This window comes from Lampetra fluviatilis, chromosome 17 (genome assembly GCF_964198595.1).
Source record: "Lampetra fluviatilis chromosome 17, kcLamFluv1.1, whole genome shotgun sequence".
Classification (NCBI taxonomy): domain Eukaryota; kingdom Metazoa; phylum Chordata; class Hyperoartia; order Petromyzontiformes; family Petromyzontidae; genus Lampetra; species Lampetra fluviatilis.
The window spans coordinates 4,835,551-4,855,392 of NC_136291.1; the positions used below are offsets into that span (position 1 = coordinate 4,835,551).

Below are 19,842 nucleotides of genomic sequence, written 5' to 3' on the forward strand. Positions count from 1 at the left end.
TGCACCCGTCCTCCTTGGCTCCTCACCCCTCCTCTTACCCTATATAATAATGTCCCATCACAAGTAACTCTCACTACAGTTATTTTGCTGTGCCTTTTTACACCATATGAAGGAAGCTTGTATTACCTCCGAAACGTCGTGATTTAATTGATTTATTTTCATTTATTATTTTTTTTACCTACGTGACTTTACCGAAAAAACCTAAGAGTATAAATTCTTGCAGTCACGAAAGCTTCAAATCTAGAATTATTTAAAAACTTGTACTCAAAAACCCTCAAGTGATCAGAGCTACATGCAAAATACAATATCATAGATCGATTTACAAATATCTAATTCACACAGAAAATGAAAGTGATGTACTTAACTGCATGATATCCTTTGTGAAATGCAATAAATGCTGTTGCAGCATATTAATAAAAAATAAATGTTAACGGTGACTGTAACTTTTTTTTATAACCTGTAGTATTACTGTAGGTATCAATTACATTTTTTACATAGGCAATGCACTCCGTGATACTGTTTTCCTAGTAATTTTACATTATAATCTATAAAATAACTTATTTATCCAGGAAAGTCATACTGAGTCGTATGACGTTTTTCTGGATGCTCCTGCATTGCTTTTTATTTAACGATGTGTTCTGCCAATTAATGAGTGTTTATGCAAGTTGGAGGCAAATGGAGCACCTGGAGAAAATCCACTCGCGTGAGGGGGGCAACACACTATCACCGTACTGATGGAAACAGATGGAGAATAGTTCGCTTGCTGCACTGCCTTCCCATGGCAAGCCAGGGTGTCTATGCCTCTATGCCCACGGGAAGGGAATTTCACATTTGTGCGATCCACCAACACTCACCTCCAGTGCTGGATTATATAGGCGTGTGCTGCCACCACCATCACCACCACGTTAATATCTGGCACGTAATGCAACATAAATACTGCTGGGTCGTGACATGCGCATGTTGTGTTAGTTTACTGCTAATTTGATAACGTTTAGGGTCATCATTAAGCATTACGCCATTATTAATAAACCAAAAAATTCCTTCATGCAAATGCATAGCATAATTATTTATTTATAATGCTTGTTTACCCAGGAAAGCCTCGTTAAGTCTGAAGACCTTTCACAAGGGTCCTGCGAAGTTTTTTCCGTGTAAGTCAGAGGTCACGTTAAGGGACCACGGCCAGTGACGGACTGGGACTAAATATCGGCCCCGGCATTTGTAAACACACCGGCCCAAATTTCCGTGCGACCTCATTGGCCCATTTGGGCTGGTCCAAAAAAACAAATGGGTTGGGGTGGAACAATACTTGTGGCTGTCGAATATGGGAATTAATGCCACCTGAGAGCGTAAATAAGCAATGAAGCGTATACATTACAGATAACTAGCGGGAAGTACCCGGCGTTGCCCGGGTAAACATTTTTATTTCAAATCTACTCTTAAAAATCTAACAGCAGTGCATACCGACTGTGGTGGTACCTGCTATCACTACAGTAGTACATGCTGACTCTATAGCAGTATTTATCGACTCTATAGCACAAAGTACTCACCTGACAGAGTGGTGTGGTGAGTCGTAGTCCCGTACAGAGCCTCCGGCCTCGCCTAGATTGCCCAGCCTGCCGAAGTGGCACCTTGGCAGGCTGGGGCTGGGCTGCTACCCCCCCCCCCCCCGAGCCACGATCTTACCGGCCGCTCTGCTGTAATATCTACGGCCTATACGACTGTATAGTAGTGGTGTTATAATAACAGATGAATAAACACACACTGGTTTATTGTCTTTCATTCGACACAGTCCCTATACACACACACAGAGGGATATACGGTTCCCTCACCCGTAGCCGAAGGAGGTACAGCCTCCGTACCTGGCGGGACCTTTACACGGCTCTGACTGCTAGCCTAGGGAGGTACAGCCTCCGCACTGGCCGGAGCTATTCCCAGTCTACCCGCTACCCTAGCGTCCTCCGGCTGGGACCTAGGGGAGGCTAGCTTGACCCACCGCTGGCTCGGTGGGTCCCTTGACCACTGGTCGCGCAGAGCCTCAGCTCTTACAAGAGCTGGAAGGCTGGGAGCAAGGGTCCTGCCTGCCAGGACCTATTCTCCCCTTGACCACTGGAACACTGAGCCTCAGCTCTTACAAGAGCTGGAAGGCTTGGTCCAGGGTCCGAGATTCTTCAGCCGGGCTTCTGTTTTCGTGTGAGGAGAACTGGCGGCGCTCCCCGCACTCGCCCTTTTATACCCGTTTGTAACGGTCTCTATCCAATCATACGCTCCCTCGTGGGACCCTCTGATTGGTTCTTTACAAACCGTGTTTTCGATCCTCTTTTACCTCATCTGACCCCTGGCCGTTGGTCTGGCGGGAATCTGTGTTTACGATCCTCTCTCACCTGTCCCTGACCCCGGCCGTTGGTCCCAGAGCAGTAACACTGCCTTGCCCCCCTGATACATAGTGGCCCCGCAGGTTGCCAAATAGAGTGTCTAGCACCTCTACAGTAGTAATAACTGTATGCATCCGGGTGGGGGGCCCATCACACAGTGAAGAATTAACGTGAGCGTTTAGTGTATTTTTATAGCATTTTTAACGGGAATGAAAATGTCCCCCTCACTCCCACCGAAGGCGTGCGACTTGGCATGGGACATCCCCCCACCAAAGGCACATGAGTTGGTATGGTCTTGCATGTGTCATAAATAAATACATGGAAGTGCACACAAATCGCACTAAATCGCTAATTAAACTAATTTAAAGTTGACGGATGTGAAAAACGAATAGCGCTTGCTCACCGCGGGGCTTATGGCGTGGTACCTGGCTATTTATTTTAACCGTAAACCCCACCGTTGGAGAGGCAAATCGTTCGCAAGCGCGAACACACACAAACCCTCAAACAAATCCACAAACAGACAATTTTTGACTTTTATATAGATAAAATATTTTAATACTAGTGTAATTGCCCGTCATATGATGGGTTCTTCCATTTTTTATTCAATTAACGAGACAAAAATTGTAAGATTGTATTGAATGTATTTAATCAAAAAATCTTATATATATATCACATTTAGTGTAAATTGACAATCATCTCCAAAAAGTTGAGACGAATTTTGTTGAGTCAGCACTTTGATGTCTGCATCTTAACAAAGCAACATAAAGTTAATTCTTGACTTAAAGTTGTTGTGACTGCAGGAATTCATATTCTTTGGGTCTTTCGGTAAAATCACATAGATGGTTCAAAGAAAATAACAAAAAACTACGTTTCGATCCCAACACAAGTGATGGTCATCAGGAGGAAAGAGGAGGAACGCTGCTGAATGCAGACTGTTTCATAGGGTAACAAACGAAGTGGGCGGGCCTAGTGATGTTAATGTGAGAAATTAGCATTTAATTTAAGATCACAGAGCCATCGCGAGGTAGGTCCTGAATTTTGTTATTGTATGTGGTTTTGTCCATGGTGACAGTGGCATTGCCCTTGTCAGCTGAGAGGATGACGATGTCATCTCTCTTTTTTAATTTAGAAAGCTCAAAGCGCTCATCCTTACTGATGTTGCTGATAGGTGTCTTAGCGTTTTTGAGGATTGCAGTAATTTCTGATCTTGCCACGTCTGCAGAAATGTGTCCCAAGCCCTTAAAGGCTACATGTGATGTTCCCTTCCTGCCACCTTTCGATGTTAATTTTGTATTTCTTCCCCATGGCTTCGGCTCTCCGATTTCACATTAACAGGTTGAATTTCTCGCTCCAACGTGGCCACCTATGGACGCCGACCTCTGCGATCTTCCAACACGTTCCTTCGGAGTGGGCAGGTAGGAACTTGGTTGGACAGCGCATTCGTGTGATCCGTGTCACGCGGCGCAAGCTGCGTGGGGCGGCGCGTCACGTGGTGCTGAGCCCGCCCGAAGCGCTCTATGAAATACAAATCGAGGGCGTGGCTATGCACGACAGACAGACAAATAATCCCTGGTGGGCAGTGTGGAACTGTTGTTCCTACCTGTATTAACACACTAATCTCTCACATTAACATCACTAGTCCTGCCCACTTCATTTATGACCCTAGGACTACACCCTATAAAACAGTCTGCATTCAGTAGCTTTAATCCTCTTTGCTCCTGATGACGATCGTTTGTGTTGTTTGAAACGTCGTAGTTTTAAGTAATTTTCTTTGATACAACATAAAGTTGTCCACGGGAAAAAAGCAGGTTCAATGAGATGAAGTCCAACATACTCAAATGTTTGTCCTTGTGACATATTGACAATGATAGCAAATGCAGGAATTATTGGAAATTGTCTTTGCTTAAACATAAATGGTAAATTCACTTCAGACAGTGCCAGATCAATTCTGGGAATGAAGACAATATCTCCACGATTGGATTCTGCAATGATTTCAGCCACAACAAAATTACGGTGCATTTCACGAATCACCAGATGTGTGCCATCGCATAATCCTTTTTTGGGGTTGAGATTTCGAAACAGCATTACAATGGTTCCTTTTTTCAAAGCCAATTCCTTAGGTGGCATTCCAGATGGTGTTAGCGTGTGCATACATTCTACCAGATCATTTGTTACGTCACTTGGATCCACAAAGTCTACCCAGCGTTACACACAACGTACAGAGTGTCAGGCATTAGGTACAGATCCACAACACTATATGCAATTTCACCACACAAACCGCCCGACCGGCCCTCTGAATGGACCGGCCCTATGGCCAGTCAGGGCCTGACCACAGAGGTAGCTGTGTGGCCTCCACCACTGTGGGCCGTTTTATAATTCATATGGTTATTCTGCTCTAAAAGGGTTGACTGGGTATCAGTCTTGTGCCATGATGTCGATAGCACAAGCAGGGTAAATCTGGGTCGGACAGCAAATAAAAATAAATAAACGCCCTGACAATTCTGTTGACTGCACAGTGTTTGTTTCTGTTTCAACAGGATACATTGTATGAAAATGTAAAATGTTTAAAAACAATCCCGTTATTTTCCAAATTGCAAACTTCCACACATCATGCATTGACACGTTTAACTGAACAACATTTCCCTTGGCATATAAGTTAAAAGAACTAGCAGTATTTTGTGTGTACAATCTGCCATTTAAAATGTGTAAGCCATAAACATGCCATGATTAACTTTATAACTCGGTGTAATATTTATGGCAATCTTAATGTTGCCACAATCCTGATAACATTTTTGCATCCTTGAAAAATCTGTTGGTAACATACAATTAAGGCGTTGCATTTCCAGCCACTCAGTTAATGGATACAATTGTAATAAACGACTTCCACGACGACTCTGGACTGGTGTCTTTTATTTAACAGAATGTCTGCACAGCTCCGCACTCTCTCTCTGGGTACTCTAGATTTGAAGCTTTCGTGACTGCAAGGATTCATATTCTTAGGTTCCATTCATTGGCTACCACATTCTGATGAGCCCCCCCCTCTCCTCCCCCCTCAACTTGCTTTTAAGGGATTACATCTTGAATCATTGCCTCACTTGATGCAGCTAATCTGGCTGTGACGGTCCCACCTGATGACGGAGACTTGTGTTGCCTCCGAAACGTCGTGATTTTTATTTTATTTTTTATTAATTTTGATGTTTTACCTACGTGACTTTACCGAAAAAACCTAAGAATATCTCTCTGGGTAGTTCTCTCGCTTCCCCGTCCGCTGCTGCGACACGTCTCCCCCTCTCTTTCTCTCTCCGTTTACGCCGCTGGCTGGCAGCGTGCCTGGAGGAGAGGCGGCTTCGCTGGAGGTTCGCCACATGGTTGTTGGCGAGGAGAGGTAGAGCTGCGATGCAGTCCGGACCCGAGGCTTCCCACACCGACCCCGAGTCTTCTCCTGCCTCTGCTTATATACCCCCCGGCAGAGCTAAGCTCCGCCTACGGCCACGCCCCCTCGTGGAACCCTCTAGATGGTTCCCGAATATTCCCCGTAGCTCCGCCCGTTACCTTTGGTCTAGATTGAATCCCTACTCCAGATTGGATACCGGTTACCCAGCGGTGGCTGTGCAGATGTCCCCTGTAACCCCCCAGGTGGCGCTCTGTCATTACACAATAATTCCCAAATCTGTGGAAGGATTAGTGGCGCAGTGGTTATCACACTGCACTGTGAAGCGAATGATCGAAGTTTGAATCCCAGCTATAACTAATTTCAACATACATACAGCAGGTGTGCTATGATGCGCAGTTTACTGCATGTGCAATTGAATCCCGAGCCACTGCAGCTGCCCAAGGGTTCATCATGTACAGAATGTGTGGGGGAGGTGGAGTTGGGCTCTCAAACAACACTGGCAATGGTTGAAAAGTGATGTGTCACATGTCATTACTGACTGAAAATTTACATTCACCATGGTTGAATATGTAACTTTTTGTAATACAGTACTTTATTAAGTACTAGTTTACTAATTTTGTGAGCTTTTACCCCCTTGTTTTATAAAAAAGAAAAAAGGGAAATTCTGTGAACATTTTATAAGGCTCAAAGTGAAGGGGAATTCAGTCAAACATACATGTCGGACGTACGAATTTCCTTCATGCATGCAGTTTATTCACTAAAATACTCTTGTTATTCTGTTTTTACAAGTGTGTAGATCATATACAGTTGCTTTCTCCGGTGGCTCACAGGTATGTCACTTTCTCAGTATACACTACATTTGAGTTATTATTAATTGCATGTTTGAGCCATACGGGTAGAGGAGAGAAGTGTGAAAGGTTAATTATATCTTGACTTAAAACTTTCGTGACTGCAGTAATTCATATTCGTTGAGTCTTTCGGTAAAGTCACGTAAATAGGTTCAAAGAAAATAACAAAAAACTACGTTTCGATCACAACACAAGCGGTTGTCATCATTTTCCTGATGACGACCGCTTGTGTTGCCATCGAAACGTCGTAGTTTTTTGTTATTTTCTTTGAACCTATCTACGTGACTTTACCGAAAGACCCAAAGAATAGGTTACTTATATGCAATATTTTCACGACAAAATGTATTATCAAATGGAATATGGGGTAACTTTGTTTTTCTACCACCAAAATAATGTTTGTTCTCTTGTAATATGTCTTGTTTTTCGTAGACTAAAGCATCAATTTCTCAACTCGGGAATTGTTTCTGCCATGGAACAATTGCCATACATGTTGGTATCGGAATATCTCTCTACAACATATAATCAAGATGAAGTAAAGTGCATCACTAAATACTTCAATGTGGTAACATTAACGAATATTAAAGAAAACAAAGGCTTGGCAGAAAAAGTCGAGGCCATCGGTATTTTATGCTGGAAACTTGTAGTCACCAAAGACCTCTTGGATAGTCTTCCTAACCTGAGGACGGTAGCGAGTGCTGGAGCGGGGGTTGACCATCTCGACTTGCCTCTGCTCTGGAGCCATGGCGTCTCTGTGTCCCACACTCCGGATGTTGTCTCTGCCACCACGGCTGACATGGGCATGGCTCTGCTACTTGCATCTGCCAGGGAGGTGGTGAATGGTAATTCACTGCAAGGAAGCCATGATCACCAGCAATCTGACATAGCCATGATCCGACAGTGACATGGCGCAGCGGTAGCGTGTTTGACAATTGTTGAAAAAGATGGCAGTTCAAGCCCAACGGTCACCCTAGTTAATACACCTGCAATATATCAGGGTCCATTGTGAAACAGATGGCTCATGTTTAATAAAGCAAGTGTACTAACCATGGGCCATCTGTTTCACAGTGGACGTTAACGTTCTCATGATGTTATCTGATAATGTAGGCTATGTGTGCCAGCATCATGGTCCAGATTTGCGGAGACGTATCATTGGAAAGCCATGTCGCAACATCACCAGGCTCAAGCGTATGTTTTGATGTTCTAGATGCGCCAATCGTCTGGACATTTGTATAATTTGTTGAACAGGCTTGAAAATGCTGATGGGATTCAAACAGTTGAACTGGTCCAGTTTGCCTGCTTAAAAATACAGCCGGGAGGCATTCGTTCCATAGGGTCCATGGGCTGATGAATTAATATTTGTATTTTCAATGGAAAGACAATCTATTGTCCGTGACTTTGTGTTATTTTTAGACCTAAGGTGACGTTTCATTCGGTTCCTCATCAGGTGCCTACCTTACAAAATCACCGAATTTTATGGATGGAGGTCACATCTTGGTTGGCGTGGACGTCTATGGTGCCACTCTTGGGATCTTAGGAATGGGTCGTATTGGCCGTTTGGTGGCGGAGAGAGCCCGTGGTTTTCACATGTCCATTCTATACCACAATCGCACAAGGAGGTACGTGTGTTCACCTTAGAAAGGATGCATTCACTATGCGCCATCTTCCAAGACCAGTCTCATGCCAAAGTGATTCGGCACCATGTTAGTAGCTCTCGTGATAAAATCCCCCAACCTTGTCCAGTCCTCAATCTCATGGCTCAGCTGGTTGTGTTATTAGCCTGTCCAATCTGTTATATTCTGAATCCAAGTTTATTTTTGTAGTCCCCTCAATGGTGCCGTGTAAGATGGATTTGGATAGTTCTCCAGATCATTCGATGTCCCCAAAAAAACTGCAGTTTTCTTAACTGAATAGTGGCTTGAGGTCATTTATCCTTATTGGGTGATAATTGTGCTCCTTAGAAATTCCTAGTTATTTGTGCTGATCAGAAGATTTGTAGTAACTTCAAAAAGTATACACTATGGTGACAAATTCTATAATTTAAGCCATTGGTTGAATGTTCCTATCTTTGGTGAATGACTTAATAAGAACATTAATTCCTGATCTAAAATGGTAAAGGTGCAGCTCTGTGATAACTTGGCAATGTTGTTACTGGCGGAAGGGTCTCCAATAGAGAACGTCTGTCTTGAGAGTATTTCATCCTGTTATTTGGGTCTTTCGGTAAAGTCACGTAGGTAGAAAAATAATACAAATTATAATTTATAATTTTATATCTAAGTGGCTTTACCGAAAGACCCAAAGAATATGAATTCCTGCAGTCACGAAAGTTTTAAGAGTTGGCCAGACGTCGTGGAAGAGGTGGGATTGCTCACACTTTACCTCACCACATTCGATCTGCTGATCGACTGTAGTGTCACCATTTGTACTGCTGGGTGGACACAGGAGGGGGGGGGGGAGAATTTAATCAACTTGGTCATTGTTTCAACTGCTGCACTGGGAGATGAAGAGGCAACATTTGGATTACAAGTTCAGTGTACTAACCGTTATATATGAGTTTGCTTTCAGACCAATACATGAGGAGACAGCCTTGGGTGCTCAATACTGCCAAAAGATTGACGAAGTCCTGGAAAAATCTGACTTCCTCATGATCGCAGTCGATGCAAACCCAGGAACAGTAAAAATCATTGGAGGGCGGGAACTCAAGCTGATGAAGACCAATGCCACGATCATCAACATCTCCAGAGGTATGACAATGGATTAAGTAAAACTGTCCATTGTAGATACAGGATCTTTATTTTAATGAAAATATTCATTAAAGTCAGAACGAAGTGTTAATGTGTCAACGTAATGCGGATGTCCAGGCATCGTGATAGACCAAGCTGCTCTCGTGGAAGCCCTCCAGAACAAGTGGATCAGAGCAGCTGCTCTTGACGTCACCGACCCAGAGCCACTGCCCAGGTACAATGAATGCATTTGGATTCATATAGTGTCATAATAATAATGTACGGAGGTGGGGAAGGGTTTCCACCTGTCCTGTTTTTTTCCCAGAAGGGTTCTCTTGTTGAGGTAGTCATGCTGGGAAATCAGCAAGTCTTCCCAGGATATTAAGTCCCGGTTGTTGCCAATTGCACAATAATAGTGGTTATACACCACTCAGGACAATTCATTGACATGTAGTTCACCTCTCTTCCCGTATTGAGAGATTCTTCTTCTTGTGACGTGCTGGCCTCAGACATGGCAAACCTGAGGGAAGGTTCTTGCAAAGACACTCCATGACCGGTATGCTTTAACTGTAGGGAAACCTTAGGACAGCCGTGCATTGACAGAGGCTGGAAATTGGCAAAGGATGGGAATAGCACATATTAAATAAAAAGTTATTTTAACTTTTAGTATTTAACCACATTTCCTTCGTATTTGTTTGACTGAAAAATAATGTACTGCACAGTGCAGTGATAAGTGATTGGATTTTATCATAATTGGTTTGGTTTTTCTCAACTTTGTGGAACGAGTTGGAGAATATACAGTAAAGCATATTGCGTGCCCGACTTTCTGGGGACTAGGCTGCAGGTGTAAATGTGAACGTCTGTAGAAAATTAGTTATACCATAGGCAAATAATGCAATGGTTGGGGGCGGTTAATTGGTCAGGGTGGATGCGAGTCGGATACGCGACGTTGTACTGGATTGTTTATTTCAAAAGGTATTAACAAGCAATTTTGTGGAACTGTCCTTCCAAGGGATCACCCTCTGCTGCAACTTCCAAACGTGATCGTCACTCCTCACATCGGGGCCTCCACGGTTCACACGAGACGAGAGATGCTTCAAAGTGTTGCAGCAAATGCCCTGGCAGCTGTGCAGGGCCGGCCCATCCCGCACGAAGTGAAACCTCATCAGGGCTGAAACCCACTACTCGAGCACAACCCAGCGGCGTTGCTATATTCAGAAAATGCCGCAATGTGGATTGCTGCGATAACTAAACCTTGCTTCGCACCCAACTGTATTAACGACACGTTGACTAGCATCTAACTGTATTAACTACACATTGACTAGCACCTAACTGTTATAAGTACACACGGACTCGCACCGAGCTGCATGAAGTTAGAATAAAAAAAAAATTACTTCCGTAATTTACAAGCGCAATAGGTGCTGCTCATGATCGGGTACGTACACATCATAGATGTGCAGAATTTTACCCGAAAAAAATGTGGAAACGTTTTGCTCAACACTGCGGTTTTACTGCCTTTATATTGTATGGGTTATGAAGTCAGTCATTTGTTCCAATTGAAACGTTTCATGAAACACAGATGAAAAATACGTTGTAACAAACAGCTGAGATGAAAAAAACATTTTATTGATATATAACGTAAACATTTACATAATTCCCTCTGAAGGGTGTCCTGGGAGAAAAAGAGAATTCACCAAATGGAAATCGTTAAGTTGGTGGATTAAGTTGTTGACAAAGGTGATTAATTAGGTGAATTGTGCAGTCATCTGTGAGAATATGCCATGATAAAAAACAATTAAAATTAAATTGTAAAGTTGTTCAAGGAAGCTAGCATGAGTTATTTTACATATATAACGTCATCCAGGACACCCCTACAATCGTAGACTTAAAGTGCTAACATGAAATAAACAAATGGCATTAAAAACCTTGTACTCAAAAAACCTTAAGTGATCAGAGCAACATGCGTAATACAATATTACAGATCGATTTACAAATATCTAACTCACACAGAAAATGAAAGTACTAATATTGATGTACTTAACTGCATATCCTTTATGAAATGCAATAAATGCGGTTGTAGATTATTAATAAAAAATAAATGTTAACGGTGACTATTTTATAACCGGTAGTATTAATGTAGGTATCAATTACAATTTCTACATAGGCAATGCACTCAGTGATACTGTTTTCCTAGTAATTTTACATTATAATCTATAAAATAACTTATTTATCCAGGAAAGTCATACTGAGTCGTATGACTTTTTTTCTGGAGGGTCCTGCATTGCATTTTACTTTACGATGTGTTCTGCCAATTAATGAGTGTTCATGCAAGTGGGAGGCAAATGGAGCACCTGGAGAAAACCCACTCGCGTGAGGGGGACAACACACTATCTCCGTACTGATGGAAACAGATGGAGAATAGTTCGCCTGCTGCACTGCCTTCCCATGGCAAGCCAGGGTGCCTCTATGCCCACGGGAAGGGAATTTCAAATTTGCGCGATCCACCAACACGCACCTCCAGTGCTGGATTATATAGGCGTGTGCTGCCACCACCACCACGCTAATATCTGGCACGTCATGCACCATAAATACTGCTAGGTCGTGACGTGCGACTGTTGTGTAAGCTTACTGCATTATTTGATAAGGTTTTGGGTCATCATTAAGCATTACACCATTAATAATAAACCAAATATTTGCTTCGTGCAAGTGCATAGCATTATTGTTTATTTATTATGCTTGTTTACCCAGGAAAGCTTCGTTGAGTCTGAAGACTTTTTCACAAGGGTCATGCCAAGTTTTGCAGGAGGGAACTGTTGCCATGCACCATCCAAATTCAGTACTTTTCAGGGAATTATTCAGCACTGGGACATTTGACCAATACCAGTGACATTCTAGTAGCACATACAAACTCCACACAGAAAGGCACCCGAGTCGGGAATCAAAGCCAGACTTTTAGTCAGCATGAAAGAACACCCGCGAATCATCGAGAGATTAGTCAAAGAGAGACTGTAAGAGCTGATATGATGTCTTTGTATTTACTCCAGGTCCTGTGAAGACAAAGATATCATCTCTTACTTATTCAGTCATATACAGTAACTAATAGAGGTGCATTTATTCATCAATTAATATAAATTCACAAGCTGACAATACATGCACAGGGTCATGTCATAATACATTTTCTGTATAGCCACCAGTGGCTTATTCATAAACTACAATGTTAACCCAAGTAATGATTTTTGAATTTGCGCAAAAACCTAAATCATAAAAATATTGATCATTTAGGGGGTGAATATCTTTAACGGTAGTAAAAATTTGTTTTGCACATCAGTATAGTACAGCCAAGGCTAGTTATAAGCACTGTTCTGATATAAGCAACACATCATTACACTGGTGGGGGGAAGGCAAAGGCCAACACTTCTGCAACACTTTGGGTATAAGCACACCTGCAATTGATCGCTGGGGAGTGCTTACACCTAGCTTTGACCGTATTGCGGTTTTGTTTATTGCTATGAAGCATGGATAATTTATTTTACATGCTATGAACACAGCATTAGTTATTGATTCCATGTTATAGAAGGAGTCATGAGTGAACACCTCACTCACCCTGTGGTTGTGGAAATTCCTCACCAAAACGCTGCCTGAATGCGGCAGCTAAAAAGTAAAAAACACGGGAGTTAATTTGGCACAGAGTGTTAAATAACCAGACACACAACGAAAGAGGTTTGCAGACACGTTTACAAAAATATACATCTGTACCCTAAAAGATAAAGTGCAAATCATCTTTATCTTTTTGGCTGGAGGTGCTGTGTATTTTTGTAAACGTGTGTCATCTAATCAATGTTAATCCATGGACACTGGATGTGCAATCCAGGTCGCCGGTATGATCTCCAGGTGTGGCAGTTGTAATAACTGGCAAGTTTCTCTAATCCCGCTGTCTCTGTCCTTACCAGCAGAATATATGTGTACAGCCCAGTCGATCGGCTGGTCAAATTGCCTGGCAAGCGTGGAAGAATAGGCCAAAATACGCACAGGAGGGGGCTCTTTAAGGCTCCCTCTGGCAGAGGCCCTTCCGATAGCAGAAACATTCACATTTGCAGAGCTGCACCTTCACCTTTAACCGAGTGGGAAACGTGGATAATCACGAATAAACTATTTGTGTTTTTTCTAGTTAAGGCCCACGGAGCTATAAAGCTCTTTTATCAATTTGGGCGAGCCGGATCACTTTTAAAATCCTTTATATTAAGTTCGCTTGCTTGCTTGCTTGCTTACGACCGTGCAAATCTTTTGGTCGTTTTTTAACCCACTTCCCGTGATCCAATCGAGCTGACATTTTCCACACAGACTCGTTGTGCGTGACAATTAATGTTCGTGAAAATTTTTTTCCAAAATGTTACACTGTTTAGGACAAAAATATTATATTTAATTACCAATTGCTTAATGGTGCCATGCAATCATCTGACCCATAGGTGGCAGCCATCTCAAGCCAGAGGACAAGAGGACTCCAGCCGCCACGCATATAAAGGATTTATAGTGAAAAACTTTGTTTTTACGGGTTATACTTGTTATCTGTGTGAGGTTCAAATTATGTTAAGAATTAAGTACCAATTCCAGGTCGTTTCAGGTCAAGTCAAGTCAATGGAAGGGACAGTTAATGAGATGAATTTGTAACCAACTTATTTGTCACTTATCTGCAGGACATTATGGCAGTACCATTGGGGTATGGCAAATTCAGGGAGACTGTTTACCACAGGTAATAGGAATTTTGGTGTAATTGGTAATCTAATTAGAGCTTTAAATCTCAATCCCAAAACTCTAACATAGAGGCAGAAACACTAACCCCAGGACACCTTTGGACAATACTTGTGACTGTTGTCAACCCATGGCCCTACAAAGGGCAGCATACCATTGGTAGGGCTATTTTAATAAACACAATAGTCAGGAAGGACAAGTTCAAAGGGCTTGCATAATGCACATGCATAATGTACGTTGCCTCAGTAATCCTCCCCCCCAACATTGTGCAAGAATGCAGCTGCGTGGTCAACACATCTACGTCTCTATATAAGGAACGAAACAGTAAGACTTCTCCACAAATCTGTCTGTCGGCTGATGAAGCTAGTTGTAATTAATGGTGAAACGTCGTACTCAGATTGTAAATGTTGTGGCTTGGCTCTCCAACACACCGGTGATGCTGTACTAGTGACGAATTGGCCACGTTCTGTTTACGTAACAACCCTTACTAGTTGGCTGTGTCGGGTGGTGGCGGGTTTTAACGACACTTTTATATATTTACGCGATCTAACCCAAAAACCTCTATTATGGATGATATTGGTCGCGAAAGCCTCCTACGTGTTAAACTGAAGTGGAGGAAGACTGTGGAAAATATAGCGAGATGAAAAGCGACTACTGGACAAGAGCCACCGGGGAATTGAGTAAATGGAAGAAAATTTAGGTCATTTCCCAGCAGTGGGAAGTTACAGACTGACGACAACGGAACAACAAAACAAAGGGGAAGAAACTTACTCGACTCAAGTTAGGACTTTCATTAATTTGTGCTCCAAAATCTCAGTGCCTGTACACAGGGGTTTAACTCACTCAGCTGTTTGTGCCTCTTCAGCTCTTTGGCGAATGTGACCCCCTGATCTTGTGCGGAAAGCCCAGCCATGAGGCCATGACACATTAGCCCCTGTAGGAGTGACAGCCAGATGTTTTATGTTATTAGTTTTCAGTTATTCGGTTGAGAGTGGCTTTGTCGCTGCAGTGATTCTAAACATTTTTGGCATGGCAGTCCCCCACCTCCCCCTGCCCAGCCAAGTTACAATGCCACATTACACTGAGAAATCGCATGTCCAAGCCTCTAGTCAACGTGGCGTTAGTCGGGCATGTTTCATTTGTATGTGTTAGCGTGTATTAGTGTGTTATGTTGGCGTGGGGAGCGGTAGTGGAGTCGTTAGCGTACTGCGCTACGAACAAAGTGACCCAAGTTCCTGCTCACGGCCAAAACCAGTGGCGAATTTCTGAACTGGTCCTGGGCTTCCCCTAGGTAGACTCAGCCTAAAATTAGTACCTGGTGCGGTGTGTAAACATCGTGACTGGGGAGACAAAGGCGGTCGGGCGTGGTGCTGGCCACCTACCCCCTTGTGTACCGTTCCAGCCTTCATAGGTGCTCACTAACAGCACTTGCTTCAACAGTATGTTAAGGCTATACGGGGGTTCTTTGTCTTTGCTGTCGTGGCACTGAGGTTTACAGAGCACATCCAGAATTTCTCCTACACGGTATCCATGCCGCAGTACGAGTCCTCCTTAAAGGCTTTAGTTGTTCCCCCCGCCAGCGAAACACAACCCACAGGTTGAGAACCACTGCCTTTGTGGAAGAACTTAAGAAGAAGCGTTAGCAGTACACGGGAATGACACCTTCCCAATTTAGCGCAGCAGTATTACGTTACGCTCATTCAGACTGCGTACTTCGCACCGACTGGTATGTTCTAGAGGTTCCTAAAAATATGACTGCCCACACAGCCTCCCTGCCGAATTGTTTCTTCTAGGTTCAGGCTTGCTCTGCTTCGGTGTGTACCTTTTCATTTTGTTTCTGGTCATATACAATCAAGCGGCTTGAACTATGAAATGTCTACGTTGACATTCACACATTTTTTGCACCAGAAATTCAACAGCCGACAATGTAATTAAACATGTCATCGGAGGCTCCAAAATACAACTCAGTGATATAAGAGAAGCGACACTGGTTATAGTGCAACACATGACATACAGTACTTACTCACCTCACACGTCCGCAGTTTTTCATTTATTCTGTCAATTTTCTTGGCCGACCGTTCAATTGTGGGTCTCATCTCCTCTAATCTGCCAAGACGTGCACACAAAGATACATGCACACAAACACGCTTCTTGTGTTCTCATTTAGGATTAAATATGCACTCGTAAAACGAATGACGAGTGATAAAAAGTATGATTTTCAATTAAATGAAAGGTTTTGGAATGTATTACTTACTGCTTTACCACTGGGATGGCCACTTTGCTTTGTTTTTTCTCTGAAGCTTTGTTGATTTGTGGACAATTGTTAATAGTAGGGTTAGACTCAGCATTTATCTCTAGGAAAAAATGTACACACAACCAAACTCACATTACAATGCAAATAGATTGCCTATAGGCAGAGCCAAAATTAGATAAAGCTCACTGAGATTCACAGCAACATACTGTATGTTTCGATTTAAAGTTTTCGTGACTGCAGGGATTCATCTTCTTGGTTCTTTCGGTAAAGTCACATAGAAGGGAAATAATAAAATAATAAAAATAAAACATAATAAAACAATTATCACGACGTTTCGGCCACAACGCAAGCAGCCGTCCTCAGGTGACTTTACCGAAAGAACCAAGAAGATACTGTATGTTCTTATTGAGTTGTAAATTTTAAATCGATTCAATAACTTAACTGTGTTCAATCTCAAGTCAAATCTCATATGGTGCTGTTTTTTTTCAATGTATGTAATGTAACTCTGCAAGCACTGCAGACATACTAGGCTTTAGTGCTCATTTTAAGCACAGTTTCCTTAAGCAGCCAGGGATCTGAGTTCTGAAGTCATGCAAGGTTGTTTGACCATACTTCACCATGTTTGTCAGTGCGGGTTAGTGAACATCAATAGGCAGACGGCCAGGACTGGTTAAAATATCACTCGCCAATCACATTAGTCATCGGCGGGAATAAAACTCAGTTCCCTGGGTTATTTGCGCCGTATGCCAACCACTGTGCCACTGCTCCATCACCATCTACGGTTAAGCGTGAACAATTGTCAGACATAGCAGCAATATCTGCAGATTGATTGCAAGGTGTAGATCGCTTATTATTTACGTCACACTTCCCATGCAATACATATCGAGACGCCTATGGCATAAACGCAACACGTTCATCAACAACACTGCCTCTAAAGGAAAAAAAAGGCAACATTTCAGGAAATTGTCCTTATTGAAAGCACATCAAATAAATAACAGCTGACGTTTTGGACAATGACCCTTCTTCATGGCCCTAAGCAAACATTTTTTTTCTTCCATTTATGGCAGTGTTTAAGACAAATGCATTGAGTTTTTTGTTTGTTATTCCTCCGTGTGCGCCACTGCCAGCATAATCACTGCCATAATTTGTGGCACACTCAGAAGATGTGGATGAGGGTGCAACTTGCCTGCTGCTTTTCTGTCAAGAGTTAACAAGCTGTGTTGACCGTCCTCGGACGGTGTTTGCATGATGGCCGAAAACTCATCTAAAGCAGTGGTATCCAAGCATGCTTGAGGTTTCTTTAACTTGTTTGTCCACGTGTGTAGAGTTGCAAAAGACAAAGTTGAAAATCAGTTTAACACGTAGGCTTTCGCGAACAATATTATTCATAATCAACGTTTTTGGGCTTAGATCGCGTTATTTATAAATGTGTCGTAACCCTCCACCACCCGGCACGGCCAATCAGTAAAAAAGTGTCACGTTGACAAAAGACAAATAGTTCACTGCTTTAGCCCACCGGTGTGTTGAAGCTTGAAACCACAACATTTACAAAAAATTTGTAAACAACATTTACAAAAAATTGTAAAAATTGTAAATGTTGTGGTTTCACACCGGTGGGCTAAAGCAGTGAACTATTTGTCTTTTGTCAACGTGACACTTTTTTACTGATTGGCCGTGTCGGGTGGTGGAGGGTTACGACACATTTATAAATAACGCGATCTAAACCCAAAAACGTTGATTATGAAAGTTGGAAATGTTAAATGCACTGCGGAGCGGTCAAGTTTTATGAAATAAATATTAAAACTCACACAAAACCTCAAACTACAGTAGTTTTTTTAAACAATTATTCCTATTGCTTGTTTATGTCACTGTCAATTCTATAACTTCATTTTCCATTTAAAAAAACTCACTCCATGAGGTTTTTTTTGGGTTAGATCGCGTAAATATATAAATGTGTCGTTAAACCCGCCACCACCCGACACAGCCAACTAGTAAGGGTTGTCACGTAAACAGAACGTGGCCAATTCGTCACGAGTAACAGCACACCGGTGTGTTTACAATCTTAGTACGACGTTTCGCCAATAATTAACACTAGCTTCATCAGGCGAAAGTGGTGACCACACTTCTGCGCTTTTGCACAAAGTGGGGGGGGGAATTACTGAGCCAACGTACATTATGCATGCACTTTATGCAAGCCCTTTGATCTTGTCCTTCCTGTCCATTATGTGTATTAAAATAGCTATACAAACGGTAATCCCTATTGAAGTATGGTGCCCTGTATAGGCATGCATATAAACAAAGTATTATTTGATGATTTGCTTCCACGCAGCACTTAGCCAGTAGCTACCCGAACGGTTAAAATTATTTTAAAATCGATACATTCTCCAACTAGTCTTGACAGTTGTATTTGGTAGTATTTAATATTTATATGTTTTTGTAGTCTCGTGCTGATCATTCGTCCTGTTTGCCCAACATAACATGTTAAATACTCCCAAATACAACTGTCAGCAGTAGCAGAACACGCGTGCCAACAAGGATACTCAATTGATTTCGATAATGTTGAAGTTCTGTGCAAGCCACTACTGGCCAAGACTAATTAGAGAAGCTATCGAGATTGAAAGAAATGAAATTTATTTTAACAGTTCGGATAGCTACCACTTAGTGCTGCGTGGAAGCGAATCATCAAATAATACTTTGTTTATATGCATGCCTATACAGGGCACCATACTTCATTCGGGATTACCGTTTGTACAGCTATTTTAATACACACAATGGAAGGACAAGATCAAAGGGCTCGCAAAATGCGCATCCATACTGTGTTGGTTCATTAGTCACCCCCCACTTTGCACAAGAACGCAGAAGTGTGGTCAACACATCTACGCCTCGATATAAGGAACGAAACCGGTGGACTTCTCCACAAATCTGGCTGTCGCCTGATGAAGCTAGTTGTAATTACTGGCGAAACGTCGTACTCGGATTGTAAGTGTTGTGGCTTGGCTCTCCAACACACCTGTGTGCTGTACTAGTGACGAATTGACAACCCTTACTAGTTGGCTGTGTCGGGTGGTGGCGAGTTTTAACGACACATTTATATATTTACCCAAAAAAACCCCTCTATTATGGATATTGGTCGTGAAAGCCTGCGTGTTAAACTATACTCACTCCGTTCGTGACTCAAACACATTCTTATAGTAGAAGATAATGTTCCAGTGGCAGCAAAATATAAGCCACCGCCAATGAGTTAATAGAAAAATAACATTTAGACGAAAATACTCAATTATGTTCAAATGAAACATTTGGACAGATTTGTTGATGTCTCCCTCAAATATCCATCCCTCTATATACATCTTATCGTATCTAGGATTTTTATAAAGCTCAGCAACATGTTTTCAAACCTAAATTCTATATATATTTTTAATAAACACTGTTGTGACATTTCAGAGAATTTAAGGTTGAATGCCTCACCGGAGTGGAAGCGAATTCTTTTTGCAGACGCCTTGCAATA

The 19,842-nt window shown here is 42.3% G+C and overlaps 2 protein-coding genes across 2 annotated transcripts in view; one reads left to right on the forward strand and one right to left on the reverse strand.

Annotated features, from left to right (window-relative positions):
- SCARB2 (scavenger receptor class B member 2) overlaps positions 1-1,568 on the reverse strand; it is a 53,185-nt gene extending 51,617 nt beyond the window's left edge. The window contains exon 1 of the mRNA XM_078864036.1: positions 1,548-1,568. The gene's annotated coding sequence lies outside the window, so the exon portion shown is untranslated. The remainder of the gene's footprint in view (positions 1-1,547) is intronic.
- Positions 1,569-7,083: 5,515 nt separating this feature from the next.
- LOC144936729 (putative 2-ketogluconate reductase) lies at positions 7,084-10,509 on the forward strand. The gene is made up of 5 exons (XM_078863858.1): positions 7,084-7,453; positions 8,059-8,230; positions 9,177-9,355; positions 9,473-9,569; positions 10,347-10,509. The coding sequence occupies exons 1-5, from the start codon at positions 7,084-7,086 to the stop codon at positions 10,507-10,509; spliced, it is 981 nt and encodes a 326-aa protein (XP_078719984.1).
- The last annotated feature ends 9,333 nt before the right edge of the window (positions 10,510-19,842 follow it).

Excerpts from the sequence above, each read along its gene's own strand:
- LOC144936729 (XM_078863858.1), top strand. The coding sequence starts at position 7,084 with ATGGAACAATTGCCATACATGTTGGTATCGGAATATCTCTCTACAACA. Across the intron at positions 7,454-8,058 it reads TGCCAGGGAGGTGGTGAATG|GTGCCTACCTTACAAAATCA; the intron begins GTAATTCACTGC and ends GTTCCTCATCAG. Across the intron at positions 8,231-9,176 it reads TACCACAATCGCACAAGGAG|ACCAATACATGAGGAGACAG; the intron begins GTACGTGTGTTC and ends GTTTGCTTTCAG.